Source organism: Nothoprocta perdicaria, unplaced genomic scaffold, assembly GCF_003342845.1.
Source record: "Nothoprocta perdicaria isolate Ctin4 unplaced genomic scaffold, notPer1 scaffold_28, whole genome shotgun sequence".
Lineage (NCBI taxonomy): Eukaryota > Metazoa > Chordata > Aves > Tinamiformes > Tinamidae > Nothoprocta > Nothoprocta perdicaria.
In genome coordinates this window covers 2470769-2494886 of record NW_020455510.1, presented here as the reverse complement: position 1 = coordinate 2494886, position 24118 = coordinate 2470769, and the positions used below count along the sequence as shown (strand labels likewise).

The 24118-nt window shown below is 39.6% G+C and overlaps 1 protein-coding gene across 3 annotated transcripts in view; it reads left to right on the top strand.

The window, feature by feature from the left end:
* Positions 1 to 24118, top strand: part of SPON1 (spondin 1) — a 230947-nt gene that overhangs the window by 138574 nt on the left and 68255 nt on the right. For all 3 annotated transcript variants that reach the window (XM_026041132.1, XM_026041133.1, XM_026041131.1), the window contains one exon: positions 14162 to 14295. In XM_026041132.1, the coding sequence (XP_025896917.1) occupies positions 14162 to 14295 (134 nt within the window). The remainder of the gene's footprint in view (positions 1 to 14161; positions 14296 to 24118) is intronic.

Below are 24118 nucleotides of genomic sequence, written 5' to 3'. Positions count from 1 at the left end.
TTGCCGTAATGCAGAGAACCCTTACAGAAGGTTCTTCTCCRTGGTTCTAAACGGGCTCTGAGAAAACTGAGACCTTAAAATCTGATTTTCCTGTCATTTCTTTAGTGTGGCCAAACCTCTGCTCTGTCTCCATAAGCACACTCAGGGTGCAATTTGGCTTTGATTTGTTTAAATCACAGCTTCCCACAAATGCACAAGCATATGTTGAGTAGCTAAACATTATAGCTGGGGACTTGAAGGTGCCAAATTAAGTCATAGAAGTTGAGGGATGTAATAACATGGCTCATGGGCCAGCAGTGGCTGTACCAGCCAGTGCGACGCGGCATTATGGAGGCGTAGGCTAGAAGGTCCTGCCTGGCATCTTTCTGCATGCTGTTCCCAGCTGCTGTCGTGCTGCACCGGGCTGAGCTTTCTGTTCAGTAATGTTTAGCAACCGTCTGCAGATTGTTTGACAGCAATKTAAAGGCAAATTATACTCGTGGGCCACAATCAAGCACTGATTAAGGATAGAACAGTATCCGTACAGTCCACTTTAGGCAACATGCGTAGGAAGTGTAAGAGATGTAGTTTAATAAATAATGCAAAATAATAGAAATTTAATGCCGAACTTCATGCTCTCTCTCCTGCACTGAGGGGGAATAAATATTCTAAGAAAATTCTTGGTGGATTTTCTTTTTGATCTGCTCTTAAGAAGTTTTCGGTTAAAAAAAAAAAAAAAAAGAGTCCATAATATAGCCAGGTAGCCTGTTAAAATAACTAAATGTTTACAGAAAGTTTCAAGACCAACTTAGACCTTTCACAAGTATCTAAACAGTCTTTGCTAACATTTTCATTTGATCTCTTATCAGGCAAYTCTCCTAAATGAATGTTTATCAAATATTTTAGAAGGCAGTTATTCTGAAGTAAAATCTTTCTCAGAGCTATGCACTGTAGTCAGCGTGAGCCCCTCCTCTTGGGCTCATAGGGAATCCAGAGACCATAATCCCTTAGGATAGCGCAGTTGCCTCCCTTGCTGGCACGCAGAATTCTCCAAGTGCATGAGAATTTATTGCAGCAGCATCACAGGATGTGTGTGTGGTCCGTGATGAGGACCTAGCTACTTTCTAGCACATTCCTCTTTTTTGTGTCTAGGCATTTTATTCAGTGTGTAGAGTTGTGAATTTGTCTGAGTCTGAATTTGATCTTGATTGTTTTTTCAGTTTTATCAAGAAAAATTGGAATTATGATCCCATCTTTCAAAGGGCTCATGATTCCTTACAAATTGGTGCTGTTTCTGAGCTTCATAAATGCTTGTTCATTTAATCTAACAATTAAACAACAAAAGTGTAATATTAAATGTGATCTTTCATGAATTTGGAGTCATAAACGTTCTTCTCTGTCCGGCTTTGGCATCATCAGCTGTCATATTGCTGTGTCACACTGCTGATTTTGAGACACTTTTGTCCTTCTACTTTCCTGATAGGAGAGTAAGTGGGCTTGCCTTTCTTTGCTTTAGAGTGAACCGGGAATATGTTAGGTTGTCAGTGAGCTCACTGCCCATCAGTGTAAAGCCAATAGAAGAGTATAGGCAAGAAAAATATTTGATAGAGTGAAATTTTCATTAAAAATACGACACTTGTAAAAGCTAGGGGTATGTGCTAAAGAAGAAAACATGTAAAGAAGTTGGGAGTACTAGTGAATAAGTAAGGAAATTAAGCGGTCCTTTACTCTGAGGCCTCCTGCTCCTGGTCAGGAGTGCCAAAGGCTGCCTTGGTTTTCAAAAACAGGCTGCTTTGTGGTCATTTCTGCTGTTGCCATGCTGCTCAGCTGCCCCATCTGCGTTAGGCAAGCCCTTAGAAAGGCAGTTTCTCAATTGCTGTGCTCTGACATTGCTTAGAGATTGTGAGAAGGTTTTTCAGGTGCTTGGCATACTTCGCTTTGAAAGTAGCAGTCCTAAAAGGTCTGTAGCAGTGTCTCATGATATATCAGTTCTCGTATTATTTGTTTTTTCACAAAAAAAGCTTTTAAAAGATAATTATTTCTTGAARTATTTTATATCAACATAAAACTATGCTTGCCAGGTTGTAGTTCACTGTTCAGGTTGTTTTAACCTTATATGCCTATGTGAATACATTAGGCTACTTGTAGGTAACTTGAGATATATATAAAATTATGCAGTTCAAATGAGTTCAGAATATTACTAGGATTTTGCTCATATTTGGCTACTTTACACTTATGTTCCTAGCATCTTATCTTTTTTTTTTTTTAATGTGAAATGTGCAGTCATTCAGTGTCTTGCATATCACATAGGATGATTTTTCAGTTCACAGTAAAACCATCGAGTTTAGCTTTCTTAGCAAAGCTTCCTCACATGCTGGTGAATGAAAACAGTGTTTCTGTCTAAAACTCCAAATTTTAAAAAATCTTTCTCGAGGGACAGCTGAGATATTAGAAGAGGGAAGTGTGATCCACAAGTGACGTACAAATTGGGAGAAAGGGGGAAAAGAGCAGATAAGACAATTACTTGTGTTTTTACAACTAGTGATTATGTGGCTACCACATGTACGCATATATACCTGTATACCACATGTATGCTTTCAGCAAACAGGAAAGGGCGTGAGGCTCTGAGAACTGGCCTCAAAAACAGGCAGCTGCAGTACCAAAACCACTGGGTSGGGGAGAGGGCTTGCAGTTGCATTCAAGTCCCTGAATGAAAATTCTCTTTTTGAGGTTTTGAACARCAGTTTCACAGTCATCAGGAGATAAATCAATCSAAAACAACTGTTATGCAGTCATTACATTCACGATCAAGCATYTTAATTAAAGGAGTATATTAAAGATAAAAGGATGAGGAGATGCCAAGTATATGAGATAGGAGACATGAATTCCAAGTCTGTAGTCTTAATGCTGTATTTGTCTCATATCTTCCTGAATTTCTGCTAAAATACAATCTTTCCCTRATATTATTAGATGAGAATCATTGGTGTATTATTCCAGATAGACCAAAGAATTTTTTAAGATGGTATTGAGTGTCCTTGATGAAAAACTTCAGGCCTTGCTGGAATTCCTTGACTTCCATTTCCTCATGTTCTGGGCATCAATTGACACACTCTTTCTAAATTGTCCCAGCCGTTTCTACTGTTTTTTGGAAAATGTGAACATTCTGAATGAGACGAAATACAAAAAGTGACACTGGAGGAGCCTTAACCTGATCTGTGTATGGAYGAGGTGTTGGTTAAAATAGTCTCAAGAGGTTAAGTGTTGCTTTGGACTGTAAGAGAGACCAATGGGAAATAAGTGTGACGAGTGCTAGGAATTTGCAGAAGAGGAACAGCTTCGTGGTCATGACTACTTGCTGCTAAAGAGGCTGCAGTAAAAGTTAAATAGTTTTCAGCCATGCAGGGATTTTTGACCCTTTTCGTTTATTTTGTTTGTTTTGAGCTTGAGTTATGAAAAAGACTTCATAATGCAAAACAGCATCTGTTTTTTTGCATGAATGGATTGCAGGCTTTTTACACCTTGGACAATTCTCTCAACTGATTGTTGTTCTGTCTTCTAATGACAGTTATTGAAACCACTAACCAGTTAAAATAAGAAAATCTGGGAAATTGCTAAATACTGCTTCAATATATAGAAGCTACCTAGTTAAATTTAATGACAAAATTGTTTACTAGATCCTTCTATTTATTGGATTAGCTCTAAATGACGTGCCTTTCTGGTCACTAGAGGCTCCTTAGAGATTTGTTTCCTAGAATTTGTGCTAACACTTAATGAATCACCTCCACTGTACAGAGGAAGACCTAAAGAAAAGAAATGACTCTGGAAGCATTGCCAGTTTGTGTCATGAAGATTCCCATCTTCAGACTCAAAGGCTTTAGGACTTTCTTTAGGGACTTCGGGACTTAGATCCCTCCGATGCCCTTGGGGGCTTTTCTATGCAGATCTACTCTCCAGTAGATCTGAGGCCAGTTTTGCATTTGCAGTTACTTCATTGAGAGCCAAAGAGCAGTTCTGGAAGTGCAGATCAGCCTGCCTCTCTTGTCAATCTGTGAAAGTTGAGCTTTCTTTCACTAGGACACTGCTATCTCAGTGACTCTAACAGGCCATATTTCAAATAGCCGTTCCCTCTAGCCAGGGTAGTCTACCTAACTTATTGTTATTCCAGTAATAGCCTTTCTTCAGATGGCTGAGCCAGAAATTTCAGGAGACATTTAACGCTGTGACTGATACTTTACCTACTTGACTGGCTCTTGAATGGCAGGTGTGGGGAAAATCCATTAGCATCTTTAGACAATAATTAGAGATCTTCAGTTCTGCAGGCTTCACAGTCAAGTGAGACAAATCAATTCTCATCACAACTTGCTGCTGAATTCCTTGCTCCCAGGCTGACTGCACTGTTTGCTGTGCCAGTTGCCTGGAGAACCACTTTTTGAATTGAGAAGGCAGTTTGTCACTACCAGAGCGACAACATCCTTAGCTCTTACTATTCCAGGGTGTACGTTGCCTTTCTCGGATCTAGATGGAATCTACCCTGACAGTCCTGCTCCTCCACAGCTGTTCCCTCTCCAGGGGCGGTAGGCAGCTCGTGGTGTTTGCAGAGGGATACTGTTTCAGCTTCCATYGCAGGCCTCAGCAACAGTGATGGATTATTTGCTTGGTTAGATAGCTCGTTCTCATGACCTAACAACCTGGCATCATTTATCATCTCATCACAGTGCATTTCCATCAGAATAATGTAGCCTTTGTCCAGAATTCCTCTCCTGTCTACTGTGGGGCATAAATGCAGGTAATAGTGAATGATAATGGCATTTTTTCTTTGCAACAACATTCATGGAAGATCTTTTATTTAGGAAAGTGCCCATATCTTCTGATTTGGTCTAGCATTTCCTAGCATGATGCTGGGTTACATCAGTATGAGAACAACCTTGTTCATCCCTGGTTTGTGAAGTTTGGGATTGTAAGGACAGCTGTAGTTGAAAATACTTACCCAGAAGAACCTCTTTTGATGAGTGAAGCAYGTTCTCTCATAACATCTGTTAATGATCACCTGAAGATCTTTCCATTCACCTCAGCCCCTGACATCAAGGTTTTCGCTATTCCTCTGCTGCAGAACTGGCTAATGTTGAGAGGCCCCACTGGGCTCTGCTCCTGTTTGCAGTCCCAGCAGGGAGGCTGGAATTCAGCCCTGCCTGTTGTCCTGCCACCTTTCGGATTCACCTCCTACTCCTCCAGCCTGTTTCTCCTCTCCATTTCATTTCCCAAGTGCCCTCTTTGCTCTAAGTCAAGCCCTTCTGGCTGATTTCTCCTGCMCTGATTTCTCTGGATTGTTCTCAATCCAGTGTTTGCCCAGACTCCTGTGCAACTCCATAGGCAAGATATTTGGGGAAGCCATTATTGCTGGTAGCCGGTTGGACTTTCTGTACAACAGATTATTCTTTTACCAAAYAAACTCCAAGTCAATATTTGCTGGGCCTTATTTTGTATTTTTTTGTGCAGAGTTACTTTTGGTGATGAAAAAACATACTGTATTGAAGAAATAAGAATGAAAATAAATCAAAAATAGCAATGAAATTATTGATGCAGTTGTGCACAAACTAATGTTTGTCTCTTGGGAATGGTTTTCATAGTGCTAATTACATTGGGTTATGCTATTTTATAGTGTGACCTCTCTTGAGCTCTAGGCTACTTCCTTAAGAAAATTAGCTACCTACTTTGTATTATTAATAGGAGAACACTTTCTGGAAGCTCTGTGGAGTTATTTTAAGTGGTTACTGCGACAGCCGATTGCCTTTTCTAGGTGGTACTTATGCTCAGGTCTGTCTGTAAATGATACTGCRAAGATCCCATATGCAGAAGTAAAGCAAGAAGCTGCAGTAAATTATTCCACCTACCAACCCTACCTGTTAAGAAAATCTGTCTGCACACTGTGTTAAGTCACAGAATTAATATAGTCATAAATGTGACTTTTCAAAATTTGATGCACAGATCAGGACCAGTGTATTTTTTAGTTATGCTATGTTGACTTTTCTTTGAGAATCTTCTAATAGTATGAGTTTATGATTTGTAAAGATTATCTGGAGTTACTCATATGAATTAGAGATATGTTATGGTAAATTTTTGGGGAATTTAGTAAAATCATCACTGAATTTTAAAAATAAATTTACTGATTTCATTTACTGGTTTTGATCCTACTGCTTTTCTGTTATCAGAGTTACCAGATTTGAATTTACCTTAGTGAATACAGCACAGCTTTTCAGATGTGCTTTTGTATATTGCCTTCTAGCTGAAAGATGCATAAATTCCGTGAATTCTATGAATTAAATTTCCTCCAAAGTTTTTGCCTATCCACTTTGCAGAAAAACAGTTTTCCAAGCAACTTAATCAAGCTCAAAATCACATTTAGCTGTGATTAAACTTCCGAGGTTCTGCTCTGTACGCACAGTGTTTGCCTTCCAAAGCAGGAATGTTTAAATAGTTCTCTTTCTTCCTGCACGTAGATACTGCCCATGCATAAATAACAAATGTTTGCAAAATATATGACATTCCAACCATGAGTGTAAGAGATAGCACAGGATTAAAAACAATAAGAAGGAGGACACGGTCAAATAAAGGATTGTCTACTTAGGGAGATCTCTAAAAACACTTCCAGTAAATGGTAGTTGTGGTGCTGGAATTAATTGGAGAGATAAGTGGGTYCTATTTATTATAAAAATAAAAGAACAAGACTCCTCCAAATACTACTTTTAATTCTCTAGGGCCTGGTCTTTTAAAGTAACAGGTGGGTTTACATTTGGGCTGTGTAGTCAGTTCTTCCCAGTACTGATACAAAATGCAAGAGGAAACAGAGGGATTAATGTGTTCTGTGGATGGGAGCCCTTAGTGCGCGATGTTTGCTGAGCTCTGTATTGCATAGAAGTATTATGTGTGGTTAATTTAAAAAAAAAAAAATTAAATTAATTTAAAATGCCCAAAGTAGTAATCTCCTAATCTATTAAATACGATTCTTGTCCTTTAAATTTAATACTTTTCTAATTAAATCTTTCATATGCTGATGCTGTCATTTATCATGTGATAAATGGTAAAAGTGATGAAGTCCAGTCTACTGCAAATTATTTTTTACCCTATGTGTGATAAAATTTTATAACCAAAAACTATCAGAAACCATGTTTTTCATTTATTTCTGAGCCCATATTTTGTCCTGTTTCTGTATTTTCTACATTTCTGTATTTGCTTTTCAATGTTGACATAGTTTGCCTTCATTTTCCTGTTGCCAGCCTCCAGAGAGGCACAGGGAGACCTGGCCCTTGTGTCTCCTCAGCTAAAAGGGGCAGTATCTTCACTGACAGCTATTTAAATTAAAGCTASAGCTGTGTAAAATGCTGCCCCACGTAGGTGGAGATGACACACGGACACACAGCCCAGCTTCTTAGGACCTCCATAGCGTACATCTTTGCAGGTGGCCCTTAGAAGTGCAGTAGAAGGTGGTCATTTCTATTAGTCCTTTGGAAATAGTTTATTTACCAAGAGGAAAGTGATTTTTTTTTTTAATTATTACTTTGTGCATATCGTTTTCGCTGCTTCCTTTCTGCCTCATGAATATTCTCGTCACTTCATATGGAATGACCAGGTAAACTGAGTGCAGAGAGCAGCATCTTAAGGTTTCTCAGGATCATCCATAATATCCAATTATAGATAAAGAGACGGTATATTTATTTTGACTGAGGAGCAAGTGAGCAATAATATATGATATACATAAGATCACTCCAATCTGCAACTGTAGGCAGTTTAGGTGGCTTTGCAATTAAATGTTCCTGATTTCTAGCTTTATTATTTCGGTGCTATTACATGAAAAGTCTACCCAAGTAGTAGAGAAAAATATTTTCCTCAGACCTACTGGGGAAAAAAGACTATGTGGAAGACTTTTTTTAACTGGACCACATAAACCTATAAAAATGGTTAAAATGACAATTTTTCCCTTTCGAAACCCACATTTGTCTTAACTAGTATTACAACTAAACCATATAGAAGTTTCCAGTGGAAAGGTCAAAAATTYATAAGTAGCTAAAAATGAATTATTTTATTGCATTATTTATATTAAATTATGAAATATTGAAGCAACTATTTGASATGAAAAAATTTTATTTTCAGAATGGTTTATTTTGAATATTTTTAACTTTTCCCAAATGTTCTAAAATCAAGACAATTCTATTTTGACCRAAATACATTTTGAAACTGGAAATGCTGTGAAAGAGTATTGCTAACTACAAATAGTAGTGCTAAACTGGTACTACCAAAACCTAGAGTTGAGTATGTCAGAAAATATTCCTGAGTCAGAAACATAGTTAATTTTAAAATGCACCTTTGAAATAATGGAGTATCTTCTTTAATGGCAAGAAGAGAAACTTCAGAAGTAAAGGCAAAGTAACTAGTTTTTACTCCTTTAATTCAGAGTAGCAAATTTATTCCACTCTTCACATTCCGTACACGATTGCCTGTTTGGCAGTGATGGAGTATGAGTAAGAAGATTTCTGATGCTAAAGATGTGCAATTTTAAAATTTTCATGCTTGTGTCAAGTTGATTTGAAAATTGATCTTCTAGTTTCTTAATGAATATCACAAAAGTAAAGCTTTTTTTTTTCACCTCTCTCCAAAGAGAAAGTACTTACCTCCCTCTCAGCCTAAACTGCATATATTGAATTTCTACTTGCCCTGATGAAATTTTAAATGCGACAGCTTTACAGTCTTGGCATCCATATTCATCAGAATTAACTCTCTTAGAGTTCATATTTCTTACAAAGCTGTAGTGCTCTTCCACCTGGGTAAGATTGTAAAGTCTGTTTGCAGCCATAAAGTTGTTATGTTTGAAGAAAGCTGCTGTTGCAAAATGAAGCACCCTGAACCATCAGTAGGTGCTAGCTCACGTGTTTCAGCTTTGTAAAGCCCGTGCCTGCAGATCTGCAGTATTTCTGTTTTAAATGTGGTTTTACCAGTGGATTAATTCTCTCTGAATAGATTATGTTCGGTACACAATCGTCCGAAGGCTGAGGGAATTTGGGTGGAATCTGCTTGAACGAGGTTGGGATGTATATTTTGGCCGTGAAGAAGAACATGAATAGCACATGTGCCAAAGCTGCTGCTGCTGCTTCAAAGCTCCAGCACCAATCAGGACAATAATGCTATTAGAAATATGTATTTTCTGTAATCCTTAAATCCCTTCTTAACTTAAAGGAGCTCCAAGTGAGGTAGCTTTCCTTGGCAATGTGTTCATAATGCTGAGTAGTGTAATGCTTTCTAAAACGAAGGATAAAAGAAAAGCCTCAACTGAATAAGCATCTGAGAAATGCTGAGCCAGTAAAACCTGCAGACTCACATTTTAACTATTTCAAATAACTTTCATCAGTTGAGATATTCTTATTAGTAAAGGCACTTGCTTCGTGCATTGCTAACAAATTTTGTGATGTATTGCTTAAAAAATGCATAATTGCTGTTCATAATAATATTTATTTGTAATAAGGGAGTCYCTGTCAAGCCAAAGGCCATATTTGACCATGCTTCTCTCCCAGAAAAAAGACTACCAGTGTATTGCCACTTTTAGTGGAACACATCAACGTTGGTGAATGTTTTCTGGGGAAGATTTTTCATCCAGGCTTCACTTCTGTTCAGAGGCAGAGCTCCGTCACAAGTGGCAGAAGACTTGCAGTCTGCGTGGAGAAAGGCAGAAATAGCCTAGGCATTGCCAGCTTGTTTCCTAACAGGGTGTTTTGCTGTCCTAAAGATCAGTATAGCTATTTCAGGGTAGTTTTCCCACAGTCTCCYCCTCTCAGCTGCCCCTGCTTTGTAAAATTGGTAAAATATTTTGCTAGGACAGCAGGGCAGACGGAGACTTTGTAGCATGGAGGTGAAGTCACCAGAATAAACAGAGCAGCAGTTTGGAGACCCTTGGGGCTTTTCTCACCTGCCTGTGGAGCCCACCTGTCTTTGYACATAGGAAGAGAAGAGACTGGCTGCAAGCTGCTTGTTCTGCAGATGCTGCRGGGTCTGTGTCGCGGGAGCCAAGGCGCTGGATTCGGAGTGGGTCTGGGACTCTGCATCTTCTGTATATCTAAAGTCCCCAGCCATTCCCAGCCGGCCCCACGGACCCAGCTCACCTCTCATTTGAGCTATTGGCACAGCACAGGCAGGCTGAGGAGCTGGCATCTCATATTCAATCTTTTCCCAGAGAAYTCCTGTTTATGAAATCTGCAGCTAATTTGGGGTCTGACAAGCTRTTAAGGAGAATAAGAAGTACGTTTTATAGAGTCTTTCATATACTGTTTTTGAAAGGAGCTCCGTGTCWGTATCCCTGGTTAGCAGGTGAGAAACAGACTACAGGAAAGGGAGCTGGGAAAAGTTGGCTCTCCTGCTTTCTGCTCTGGGATTGTATCTGCATTGCTGTGTTTAGTTCAATTTAGTTTAGTTTGAGGAGAGATTGTGGTTGRAAAAAAGAGAACAGTTTCGTTTGGCTAAGTTCTCGTAAAGTTTACCCTGTCTTTCTCTGCTTGTTTTATGCTTCCACCTGTGAACTGTATTTATCCCATAGAATAGAAATGAATCCCTATTTCTCTGAAATGCAAGTTCAGGCTTTTGGCTACCACCTGAATGTCACAGAAAATAAGAAATTAAWGGGTTTAAACTGTGTAGTCTGATCTCAGTAACTTTCCTCTCCACATAAGTCTGTTTAGACTGAATTATACATCCAGCTGAACCAGGTGCTTCTTCAGGTTGCCCACCCCACCCAGGATGGTAATGTCTGAGGAGAACAGAGCAAGGTTCAGTCCTGCACAGCATAGGGCACACAACAGCACCTAGATTTTACCCAGTATGGGTAAAATCATGGGACCTTCCTCCACACGGTTGACTTGTGCTGCCGTCCCCTAAACCACAGCTAATTTGTACACACGGCTGCTTGTGCGAGGGCATCCTCTTGGGCAAGAGTCAACTGGCACATTGTGAATCTGYGTGTGCCAAGGGGAGAAGAGCGAGTTCAGTCCTCAAAATAATTCCCTATCTCTGGCAAGAGTTGTTGGGGAGCAATGGCTGCATGAAGCAGCTAGATGCTTTTTAAGGGAGTTCATGAGAGAATGCAGTTCAAAAAGAGTTTGTTCTTTCCCTTCTGGATCTTAGTGCTTTACTGCTTAGTCTTAAAGTTTTAAAGCTTTGGGGAATTCAAGTAGGAAACAAGAAAGGAGGAATTTTCTCCGACAAAATCGGTATTTGCTGAAGAAAGTTACAGATGAGATCAAAGGAGATTTGTAGTCCTGAGATGAATGGCAGCTTTCCGTGCCTCATATAGTTTCTTTGCTAGAACTGATGGATGTAATATGTTGTTTGGGAAAGGGCCAAGTTTTGCGGTACTCTGGAATTCCCCTTGCAGAGGAAGAGAAGTGCCCACGAAAGTGCTGTCCTGTGAACTCTGCCTAGGGCTTTGCTTTCAGCTGTTCCAGCAGAGCCCAGCTGCTGCTGCGGCTGGAAAGTCAYCCCGTGTCCTTGGGATAAGGTGTGAGGCACGGGAGGTCCTGGTCAGCAGTTTCGGCTGAGGCGGCGCACAGGAGCTGGGCCAGGAATCTGTACAGCCTCACCTCCTCCTGAGCATTGTAGTGATACCTCTCTTCTCAGTGTACTTAACTTTTTTGTCAGCATTGCCCCCTTTTTTTTTTTTTTTTTTTTAATACTGGTGTAAATTTCTAAATGAGTTTAACTGTGGAGCGGTCAACTATCTGGTTTGGTTTATTTGATTAACAATTGCTATAAATCAGAAACAGAGAAGTCTGTTACTCCAAGTGTTCCCTGTATCTGTTGCAATCCTGAGAAAACCAACCCGCTCATCCATCTGTTTGAGGATGCAGGAGTTATCCAGTCCTGCTTTTCAGGAACACTGCTGCTCCTCCGGCCGCCAGGAATGCCAGGAATGCAGGAGAGCCAGAGTCTGCAGCCCCAGAGTTTCTCCCTGCTAATATCTCCACTTCCCCCTGGGAGATGTACACATGTTCAGCCAAATTCGACTCTCCGTTTGTTCAAATCCAGATTAACTCCGAGAGCATTATTTGGGATTTACACTAGTTTCCCTGAGGGGAATATGTGGTCTAGTGGTATTGCAATTCTAATAGGGGGAAAAAAAAACACCCCAGACCTAAATAGTGTTAAAATTAATGTCCATGGAATTAATGGAGTCAAAGAGTTTGTCACGCTGATATTTCCCCCTTAGAGACCTTGGATTTCTTGAGTAAGTGCTTGTTTTAGGACTTTGGTCTAACATACAGTTAATTGCTAGCATATTCCTGAAAATGGAAGGCCACCCATTAGAGATAATCGAGAATTTAGCGTGCTGTAATTTAGCAATATGTGCATGTTGGTCTGCATGCCTTTTTCCTCATAGTTCTTCTCCTTGCATCTATGCAAAAGAAAAATCAGATCTATGTATTATCAGAGACTATGTATCTTTTTCATTGCCAAGTTGGCCAGGATGCTCTTGTTTTCTCCTGTGTCAYGTGAGTACTGTAATAGAATTCACCACACTAAGATGCTGTGTCGTTTGGAATTTTGTCTTATGAATAATTTCCCTGTCCTCATCATCCCAAGAACTCGTTTTAAGCAACAAATCTCGATAGACCTGGGAAAACTTGGTTTTARCAAACAGATTTGAGATGAGGTTGTACTTGTCTGACGTCATTCCTAACATCTGGAAATTTCTCCTGACTTTTGTAAAATACATTAGAATATGCAGATTTTAAGTCCTTTCAAATCCAGTGGCATTTAAGTTTTCCTATCTAGTTCAGGAATTTTTATTCTGTCAACATTAGGAGTTCTTTTTAAGAAAGTTTGTTTCATTTTTTTTCTTCAGAGGAACTCTTCTCTGGCAGACTTACTCTTTCATGATCAAGTTTTCCCAGTAGAYGTTTGGTGACTGATGCAGGAAGCAGTGAGGTAGCGTGGAGTCCTACCACGTTCCTCCAAGAGCTACGTTCTGACGTGCCATCACAGCTTTCAAATTATTTAATTCTCTTTGTGTTTTAATTTGTCACTGGTGGAAAAAGGCAAACATACCTCTGACCTAATGACTTCGTAACACGGGTATTTCAGATTCAATTTTAAGAGGAGTCACTTGATAGATAAATATTAACTCTAAAAATACAGACTTATTTCAGATAGGCAGAATAAGTACAACTGATGTGCAAGAAGGAATTGTAGATTAGGGGATTCTTACTGTTGAAGTTAAGTGCATTCAATCTTACAAGCTGAAAGTAGAAACAATTCAGTGCCAATTTAAACCTGCACTGCCTGCCGTGCTTCCAAATACTTTGTATTTACTAAAATTCAGCCAAATAGTAGCTACATTATGTGTGGTTACATAGGTACTACAGAACGGTGAAAATAATGAAGATCATTAATTGCTTCGGATTGAAAACCCATTAACTGTTACCTACCGACCAGCTAACGCAGAGCTGCTCATCATTCACTGTGGTCAATGGTTTGCTATGCCGTGGAAAACCAGGAGTGTGTTTGTTGGCTTTCCTAGGAATATTTGGGATTGCTGGCRGTATCACTGGGGGAACGATGCAACTCCTGTTTACTGAAAAAAAAAAATGTCAATCTATAGATAAGAAGGTAAAATATGTGCAAAGAGGACTAAATAATGGTCACTGAATTATAGATGAGCACATCTCCCATCTCATCTGCCTTGACAGGCATGTAATGTAGAAAACAACACTGCTTAAACARAACTTATTTTTTAAAAAACAAGAGTAAACAAACTAAAAACACTTCTTTTCTGACATGTTTCATCTGTCCAAACAAGCTTGACGTAATAATAATATAAAAAAGGAATTGTGCATCTTCTATTATTCTTAGTCCATAAATATTTACATGAAGCTCCAGTAATGGGGATCTACAGGCAAGGCTGTCTGCAGCCACTTCTGTCAACACAGAACGGAAACATTTTTCTGTATTTATCTTGGCGTTTTGTTTTCCTTTTAGTGGGCTGCCTGCATATTATATAGTGGTTTTATCAAACCCAGTTGAGCTGAGGAGAGAGCCATGTAAAGAATCTCATTGAAAGAAAATCTGAACATACRAGACACATTCGAGCGCCCCGGGGCTGTGTATGTTCTTACCTCTTCCCTCTCTTCTCTTTGTCTTTCCCTAGATTATAGATGAAGAAGAAACACAGTTCATGAGCAACTGCCCCGTTGCTGTTACGGAGAGCACCCCTAGGAGAAGGACGCGTATTCAGGTTTTCTGGACAGCCCCTCCTACTGGCACAGGCTGTGTTATTCTGAAGTAAGTATTGTTAGGCTTATTAAACATACAATTACTATCAAATGTGCTTAATGGTAAATCTGATATTTATTACGTGAAGAGTTACTGGAGTTCTTAGATGTTTTTTTCACCTTTAACACATTTGCGCAAAGATAGCTGTACTGTACAGTTGGATTGTAGCAACTTAAAGGTGAAGTGTTAAAAGTAACTCAGCATTATTAGATACTTTTTGTGACCCTAAGAGTWCTTGTTAGGGTCTCAAGGCATTCATTTCCCCAGAAAATCTAAAAGGTAAGAACTTTGGGAATCAAAAATGCACCCATTGGGTTGAGAGTTAAATAAAACACCATGGTTTTAGTTGAGGGAAAGGGTAGAGACCTTCTGCAGAGTCTGGGTTTTCTAAGTGGACTCTAATCAATAGGAGCAGATGTATTTGTATAGAGGTACCCGTTTTCATTGCATAGAGCTGTTGAACTCAGTGATGGTTTCTCACCGTTGCGTGCTCTGCTGCGGGTGCCCTCCTGCTGCTGCTGTGTGAGTAGTGGGCACTAACAGCAGGTTTCGTAGGTGTGCTCTGCTGTAGGGCCGTTTGCTTGTCCATACGTTCCTTAAGGCAATTCTTACTAGTCAGAAGAAAGTGCAAGAGGATCTGTTCCAGCCAGGGAAACATATTCCATATCCTAAGATTTTGCTTGTCATGTTTAATGGAATGGATTGGTCAAATACTCATGGGCAGCTGGGATTTCTTTGCTTGCTTTGAATTTATGTCAAGGATAAGCATTTGTGATTGCTAAGATGTGCCCTGCAGTAGACTGGAGAATTTCAAAGCAGCTTATCAGCCTTGGGAGTAGGGTTAGAGATACGGAACCACTCTGGGCTTTTAAAGAGATACTGCCGCAAAGATCAGTAGTTCAGGCCAGTTCAGGATAATGTAGTGTTCAAATCCTGACTGATTTCTGAACAGCGTGCCAAGGTGCGCCTGACTGCGGCTCTGTGGATGCTTTCCTCTCGCTGTGCTCCCCTTCCTTCCCCTGCTGCTCCTGGCACCAGAGGCAACCCCTCACCTCTTCCACATCTGCGAGAGTCGTCAGTCTCAGCTCCGGCGCTGCCTGTGAAATGGGCTGCCCCTTCTCATCGCTGCCTCTTGGGACCAGCAAAATAATTTGGTTTAAGATAATCCATTTTGATGTGCACTGAAGCAGTCCAAGAATCCCCTACAGGCCTTTTTGCTCAATGCAGACAAGCAGATTTCCAGTTGTAACAAAACTGGATTGGATATTGAAGTTTATRTATTGAAATTTTAAAGAGTTCCTTCAGTAACTGAAGATTGTTTCAGCGTTGTTGAATTACTGTGAATATCAGTAAAACTGTTTTCTTTGGTCCTGTGGACTGTCTCTTAGTTGTGTTAATGTATTATTGGTTGGGCCATTTATTACTTCATTAGCATGAAGAAATAAGGTGTAGGTGTTTTATGCATCCCTTCAAACAGAAAAYCCACCAACAGCCAAGTGATTTTAAGAAAATTAAACTTTAATCCACTAATGATAAGCGACAACACAAGTTTGGTAGATTTTTTCATTGCTGTCTCAACTGTAACTGTTATTACCAAAAAGAATGAACCAAGGCTCATTGAAACTTAAACATCTGTAGCTAATGGTGGCTCTGCCTGAGCTTTTTTTCTGCAAAGGAATGTAGTATAAAGTGCTGCTAAYTGTAGGTACTGTGATAAATACTTCCTTCTCGCCTGCCGATTGTCCAGCTCTTGTTCATTTTCACACTACACTTCATAGTCTGCAGAAGGTTCAGGAGACTCTCAAAGAGTTAACACAGTCTGAATAGCAATCACAGTGCTGTGAGTGCAAAAGTATAAAATTGCCACTACCATAAAGAATATACAGATTAAATCAGCAGCATATAAACTTCTCAAGCTGCTGGATGAACATCAGTGCTGCCAACAAAATGCTGAACTGCCAAAATAGAGACTTAGATTACTCAGCTGGCACTGGTTCCCATAATCTATTCCCCTAACAGGTACTTTCCAGGAAAAAWTAACTGGAAAAATATAGATTTGTGCCTAATGGTTTATTTATTGACTTGGAGGGAAAGGGATTGCCCTATCCTGATGGCAGKTCAAAGAATGAGCAAAGCCACTCACCTGAGTGGCAATTTGTTGGAGCTGGGAGATCACACTGGGGCACAGTCCTCTCTGGCACCATATGTAGCAATCACTGATGTGTCTTTGATGTTAGGAACTTTTAGGTTTTTTCTTTCGAGTTTAAAGCTCTGCCCGTATCTGAATTACAAAGTTTACAGTAAGCCCTTCTTTTAAAGATGCCTTATGGTCACATCCCACAGAGTAGTGTGCAAATGCCAGACATGGCTCTCACAGGCATTTGTGCGAGCTTCAGCGASAGAATAAAACCAGCACTTCAAAAGCAGCTCTGAATAGTTACGTCCAGACCAATCGTGGGGAAATTCTGAAACCCTGTGCTTGAAAGGAAGGCCTAGTCCCCTGTATGTGATGGGTAATTTTCATTATCAATACATACCTGCTTCGGGTCTTGGCCTCTCTCTCATCACTTGCTGAATCACTCTTTTGGACCCTGTGAAAGTTAAATGCTGTCAYGAGTTAAATGCAGCTTTAAAAACTTAATACTATTCTATGTGCCAAATGTTGTTCTTCAACTTTTACAAAACCAGTGAGTATAGAGGATTCCAAGAAGTTTTTCTGGATTAGTGCTTTAGTTCTATGGGATTTTTTTTCTTTTTAGTGAAATCTGATACTTTTGATGATGGAAATGCTTAGTAGACTGCATTTGGCTCCAAGTCTTAAGGTTTTCTAGCACAGTGCACGTGATCGGTTTGGATGTGAAAGGCATAAAATGACCCAGGAAAACAGTAATATGTAGTTGGGAGATTGTGTAAGGCATGCTGGTGTCTTTTGGCACAAGCAAATGTGTGTGTAACAGCAGCTCTCTGGGTGACTGCAAAATAGAGAGCTCGGGACAATTCACGTTTGTCTGAATTTGACCTCCTGTGAGCACTGGTTTGCCTTCTTAAACATGTCTTTCTGCATTAAACCTCCCCCTGGAAAAGAAACAAAAAGACAAATGATGGTGATGGCCAGGAACAACTCGTCCTCTCTTCATTCCCAGGCACTGATTACAATGAAGTAGCCTAAAGGTTTGAATCCTGCCAGACTCTTCATTGAAATGCAGAACTGTCAGTGCAGGGAATGTATCTGAGGGGYGCAAGCAACGCTAGCTGAGCCGTCTGCAGTGCAGGAAGACCCAAGACAGAAGACTTTTGTACTTACGTATTACAAACTGTCTGGGAGACAGGGGCGGGGAGGGGCTTTGTACGGCTCTTTCCACTTGCCTGGCATACGCTGGGAAATTCAGGAGGGTAAATCCAGTTGCAGGAAGGCACAACATCCAACATAATCATCTTCAGTACTGATGTAACAGAGAAGATGGAGCACTSTGAGGCATCAAAATCGTATTTGCTTCTGTGACAAAAAAAAAAGCTAATGGAGATTTATCTGCTTTAACAAGGGAGGTCTTAAATCTCACTGCTGTGTGGGTTTTAATCAGTAATACACACTATTGACTGAAGAGGGAATAAATATGTGTTGTGATTTTCTGCTGCTTGTGTTTGGGAGAATTGTTTTGTCTCATGGCTAGAGGAGTGTTTTATCCTCTTTGAGGAAAAGTGTATAAAGTGATTGTTTTTGCAGTTTTTTTTGCATGTGTAATCACGTGGATATAAATTACATTGCTTCTTGGTTGTATATAGCAACCAGTGAGTAGAGGAATTTTCCAGAGTCTCATGGTCTTCCCAATAAAAACTACAATCAATTTGGTATATCAGTTTACTTACTGRAAACCCCCTGCAGGTGGCTGTGCCTTGTAGCAAAGCTATTGTAGCTCCAGGAGCATCTGCAGTGCTGGGGCGTCGGGCTGTGCTCTGGATATAATAGTCAGTTTTCCAGCCTCGCATGTATTCTGGTAAAATCCTCTTATACTCCAGCCTCCAAATCACTGCACGTGAAAGAGCTCAGGCTAGAGCTTTTGAACACAAACTTCTTTCTTGTATCTTCAGGCATYACGTTCATTCAGGTTGCTTGACGTCTCACCTTGAGCCAGTGCTATGTTGAGATGTGGTCTAAAAAGTCTAAAAGAGAAACCAAATGCAAAGGAACAAAACGTCACAAAAAAGACCACCTTGGCTGGAGATCATGAATACATATATGTACATATCTACATATATAAGCTTATTACAATACTTGGATGTTTTGCATTTTTATTTAGAAAATATTGAAATGATTGAAGCACAGCTGCAAAGCACTTTGTGAAAGCTTTGATCATGTAGATGTGCACAGTCTTAAATGGACAGGGGCAGAGATTGGAAATCAGTAAATTTGTATCATTCCTGTTGTTCATACTGGGCAATCCTGTATAGCTTAGCTTATTTGCCAGTGCTGTAATATTCTCAAATGCAAACTAGGGCCCATGAGGCTTTCTAAAACACTTCCAAGTCATAGAGACAAGAAAGATTATATGGTAATGTTATTATTTTAGCTACTTAAAAGAAGTTACATGTTGTTTTATTGGTCTGCTTCTTTTTTTACAAATCAAACARGACAAAAATTTTATACTTGCAGTGTAACTGCAACTTGCCGCCCCCTATTTCTTTGTTTTAAAGCAAAATACCCACAGAGAATGTAATTGTATTAGGAAAGAAGAATAATCTCTGGTGTACTTCTGTATAGCTTCTGTTTATAGCAGCTCTAATATTAGATTGTAAGAATGTATATTTGCATGTTAATATATACAGTATCTTCCCTCTGGATCTACTGACTAAACACATTTACGTTTCAAGCAAAAATCTAAAGCATTTTCACTTTCTCACAGATTTAATATTGTTTGTTTCATTGTTCAGTGCAGCACAGAATATTTTGAAAGTACTTGTAGATATTATAATCTAGTTTTGTGCTTTTATAAATTACTTCTTTTTGCAGCGAAATTAACACAATCGTAAAATCTAGCTAGATTAATTCATACATATGCTGTTTTGTTTATAATGGAATACTGTTGCAAAGCAGTAATTGGACAGTTTTGCTTCTGAAAGATGAGTTTACTCCTTGAAAAGTGCAAAGCAGTAGAAAGAGGGAAATGAAATTATTGAATATAAAGATTTTGCCTGAAAAGAGCTCTTCACGTTGGCTTCAGACTAGCCAGTGGATTCCGTTCTGTGCATTGTGCTTCCGTGGCAGGAGCTGAGGGGACTCTACCTAGGGCATCTGTAGGGGCGGGAAGGACCTCTCAACTGCTTCACACTGTACCTCGAAAATGCATCTATAGTGTATTTTAATACTAAAAAATGCAGTGCCACGGCACATTTTTTGGAATATGGGAACAACACGAACACTCTCATGAGTCCATATGGCTATTATTTWACACAAATACTTGCATAACAGAAGTTGTTCTTAAAAAATTCTCCTGTCTTATGAAGTGCAGTGGAGTTGAAGGAAGCACAACATTCCTTTTGATGAGACACCAAGACCAGTTCTCTTTCTGATGCTCTTTGGGCTTCCCTCTTGCTTGTGGACCCCTCACTCTCCAGGGCTCTACTTGTCTTGGTGAACCTTCTTTCACTCCAAGCCTCTCTTCAGGCTTTTCTCTACATGATTCAATCCCAGCTCCTTCAATCACATTTSCCATAGGGAAATGTTGTAGATACCTGGTTTTCCTATTCGTCTCTTCTGAACTTTCTCCAAATGCTCCATGTCGTGGACYTGGACATCATTGCCCCACAGATGCATCAGCTAAGGCACTGTGTGCTTCAGAGCAAGTGCTTTCAAGTTGCTCAGTTACTATTTTTTTCCAGATTTCCTCACATTTGTGAACTGCTTTGCATTTTAATCAACCTTGCTTGCAGTTAACTTGGTGCTGACAGGAGTCAGTAACTTACTCTCTCCGTTATTCAAGTTATTAATGAGAATAYTGAAATATGCCTGGCCTCCCTGAAATGTGGGCTGCTCGGTGGGTTGCACCTGAGTGCCAGCCAYGGGGAAAAGCTTATCTATTTGCTCTAAATATTTTAACCTTGCACTCTAAACATCCATGCCATCTAATTCTGATTAAGTTAAGAGTAAGTATTTTTAATCAAACACTGAAAATTGCCTCATTTAATGTTACAGTACATTTTAAGTACCTAAAAAGCATATAAATATATATATTATTCAATAGCATTTTTATTTGCAATAATCTGTCCTGGAGAAGGATAAATCCTCAAAAAATTATTATGTGTATCTACATACCCTTGTGGAAAAAAAGCAAAAAGATTAAGGCATCTGAGGAGGAAAATTCTCTAAACTCTCTGGCAGTGAACTTGGATGCTGCCTGAGTTTTGGTGTGAGTAGTTGGACAGATAAATCAGCGTAAACTGGGTTTTATTTTTGGCTCAATCATATATTTCGAGTAGCCCCCCAAAAGAGACTTCATCGCTAGCTTGTTGTTTGCTGTTTGGAGCTGAAGATAAGTGTTAATGTAGGAGCCCGATGGCTGTAGGGGATGTGCCGTTGTGCAGCAGCTGCCAGTGGCACTCGGGTTTGTTTTGCAAGCAGATGTTTAATCTGACTTCAATGCCGTTATCAGTTTTTGAGGAGAAACAAAGAGAGGAAAGGAATGGAAATAATCATGATAGTCATAATTTGATTTCCTTTCAAAACATAAATCAGAGTCACTGTTGATGATTTCAGCAGTGTTTTCATAGCTTTGATTGTTGAATGCTCTAAATCTTTTTTTTTTAATTACAAGAACTGAAATTAAGCTTTCTCAATGCATGATAAGTCATGTTAAGGAAGTGATTATTATGTCAGGAATTGGAGGTATGTGGTATGCCTAGAAAACATGTAGACTAGCTTTTTAAGATGAATATTGTATTTATGGCTGCATAAAACTTACTATTTCTTAAAATCATAGAGAAAGTGATTTAGTTTCTGTCTTCAGACTAGGGTTTCAGTGGGCCTCATCTCATACGTGTTGGTACCTGCAGTCTCATTTCTCATGGGCAGGACTGAGGGACAAATGGGTCACAGAAATGAGGAAGATGCTGAAATCCCTAAGACACTGCAGCTCTCTTCTCATAACCTTTCCTTTTTAGTAATTCTAGTAACTTGATCCAGTGTGTGACCAGTGACTGTGATGGTTTAATAAAATGTTCAATTAGGATCTTTTGGCAGGATCTCCCATTACTGAAGAATGGGTATAGACTCAGGAGATTTTAAATTAGCAGCCTGTAGTCTCAAGCCTAATGCCTTTTGGCAATTCTTAGATGTTACGAAGTCTATGTTAAATTAGTCATAAAGATGGCAGGTGTTGCTTGTCATTCCCACCTTTCCAATATAATCTGATTAGATTTTTAAAGATTATGTGTTTCTGTGAGGGCATGTAAGCAAACATGCAGTTAAATTTTAGAAGCTGTATTGTGTGAGCTGTTTTGCATATGATTTTCCGCATTAGCAGAATTTTTCTAGCTTGCTGAGTTCAATATTTGCTGCCTGGCCATGAAAATCTCTGCAAAGCACATTTGATAGTTAAAATTTCTAGCACAGCTGTATTTCAGGATGAAAAGCAAATGCCTGAATTAACAAAGGGTCGGATTCTACTTTCCTGACTTGTATTGAGTTTAACTTCTCTTGTGGATTTAAATATATTAACTGGAAACACTTCCGCAGCAAGGTATTAAATAAATAAGAGTCTTRGAAGCTGAACATGGAGTTTATCTTGTGTCTTTGTTCATAGGAACCACTACAGAACTAATTTCAATTTGCCTCCTTAAAGGGGCAGCTTTGTGTGATACTGTTTTTAGAGATGAGAGAAGAAAAAAAAGTCAGCTGGAAAGGAATTGCTGGTTGTGTAACCTGGCTCTTCATTTGGCTGCTGATGTCTTTCTGCTTACCTGTCCTGGCTTTTTTTTTTTTTTTTCCTGGAAGAGATTTATGAAAAGATTGAAATGAAACATTCAACGAACAACGGGGGSGACCGTTCCGTTTGTTTCTGTGTTGCAATTAAGTACCTGCCTTTTCAATCTTTTCTGCTTCCCTGGCTATGCATTAGTGTCTTTGCTGCCTGAGCAGCAGCAGCGGCCTCGCTTTCCGCACCGCTCGCCTGCAGAAATGGGCTTGTTGCTCAGTGAGTTCAGCGCTTCGGCAGAATGCGCTTTAAAGGCTGGAGATGCATCAGGAAACACACTTGATTCCTTTAATAGTATCTGGGGTTTCATCTGCTGCAGAGCAGAGAGGTTTGTGGACGTGGGGGCCGGTGTCTCCAGGAGGAGCTGCTCTGTTCATTATGAGGCTGATGGGCTTGACCTTGGCTTGCTCCCTGTGCAGCCAGTCTACAAACAACTCCTTTAAGTTGCCKGTCATAATGTTTTTTTCATATATTTTGCTGAAGGTAGAGCATGGGGGAAATTGGTGCCTTTTCTCATGATGCAAATGCCTTGCAGTTGTTCGCTAAAATAAATATATGAGGGGAGAGGCAATTCATAAATAAAATAGAATATACACAGTGTGTATACAATGCTATATATTTGAAGAACCATCATTTCTGACAATTCATAAGGAAGTTTTCATGTTACTTTAGGCAATAAACAGTAATAAACAGGCATTTATCTGGTTTTCTTGAATAAGTCATAAACAAAGCATTGTCTTCAATAAACTGAGTAAAGACAGTTCTTCATTCTTGCTGATATTAACATAGTGGCCTATATTTCYACCGCCTCTAGTTCTACTTAAAAAGTAGTAAGAATGGTCAGAGTAGTAAATAAAATAAACTCATGAACAGGAGGCAGATTGGCAGATTTCAGTATACTTGGAGATGTGTTTTACTGTTTACCTTTATCAGCAAAAAATTTGGCCTAGCAAATTTTTGGCTTTTCAACTTTTTTTTTGATTTTTCAAATTTGGCTACTTGAGAAATTGAGGCTCTGATTGATTCTCTTTSAGTTAAGTGAAGCAAAAGTTGGTGCTTGATTTCAGCAGCAGTAAGGGCAGGCAGGATAATCCCAGCAGGATATTGTCATACAGTCAGCAGTAGCATAGATTGCAGGGCACAGCTGGGTCTTCTAAACCCCCTCACCATCACTTGGTTTTYATTTTCGAAGTTTGTGTTGTTTCTGTATCTCTTTTTTCTCTGAAGACTTTTGGGGTGTTCAAATGACTGTCAGCTATGAAAAGCAACGTCAGATGTGTGAGCCTTGAGTTTTGTCTTGAGGATGGAGAGATTTGTTATCTTTTTGCTTCATTTTAGAAATATGAACCAACTACAGTAAAAGTTTGAATTGTTGTGCTTGGATAGCAAGTTCAAACATGCAGTTGAGTTATCTGTGATTAGTAAGTATATCTGAAGCAGGACCCCTGTTTGTCTTTGCTTGATACGTTGCTCTGTTTTCTTCTGTATCTCAAATTGCTCTTGGTGAATCTCAACGATGTTAAAACATCTTCATCAGAAACGCCTAGTGATGAAGTTAAGAATCTAATTAACTGTGCTTGCTGTCTTCCACTTCCTATTCCCTGCCTGCTTCCTGGAGTAGCTAATACTGAGAGTAATTTATCACCCCAGTCCTCTCCCTTACTACCTACCACTTTGTACAGTCCTGCTGTAATAGTTCTGTGTCTCATGACTGAGGCTGATGCAGACAATGCAGCTTTTGCTTAATCCCTGATCCTCTAAGCATATTGTAATAACTGCCTCGTGAAATTAGGACCTTTAGTTGGGTCAACAGGAGTACCACAGAGGCCAGAGGCTTCTTGAAACCGTTTTTTTTTTTTTTTTTT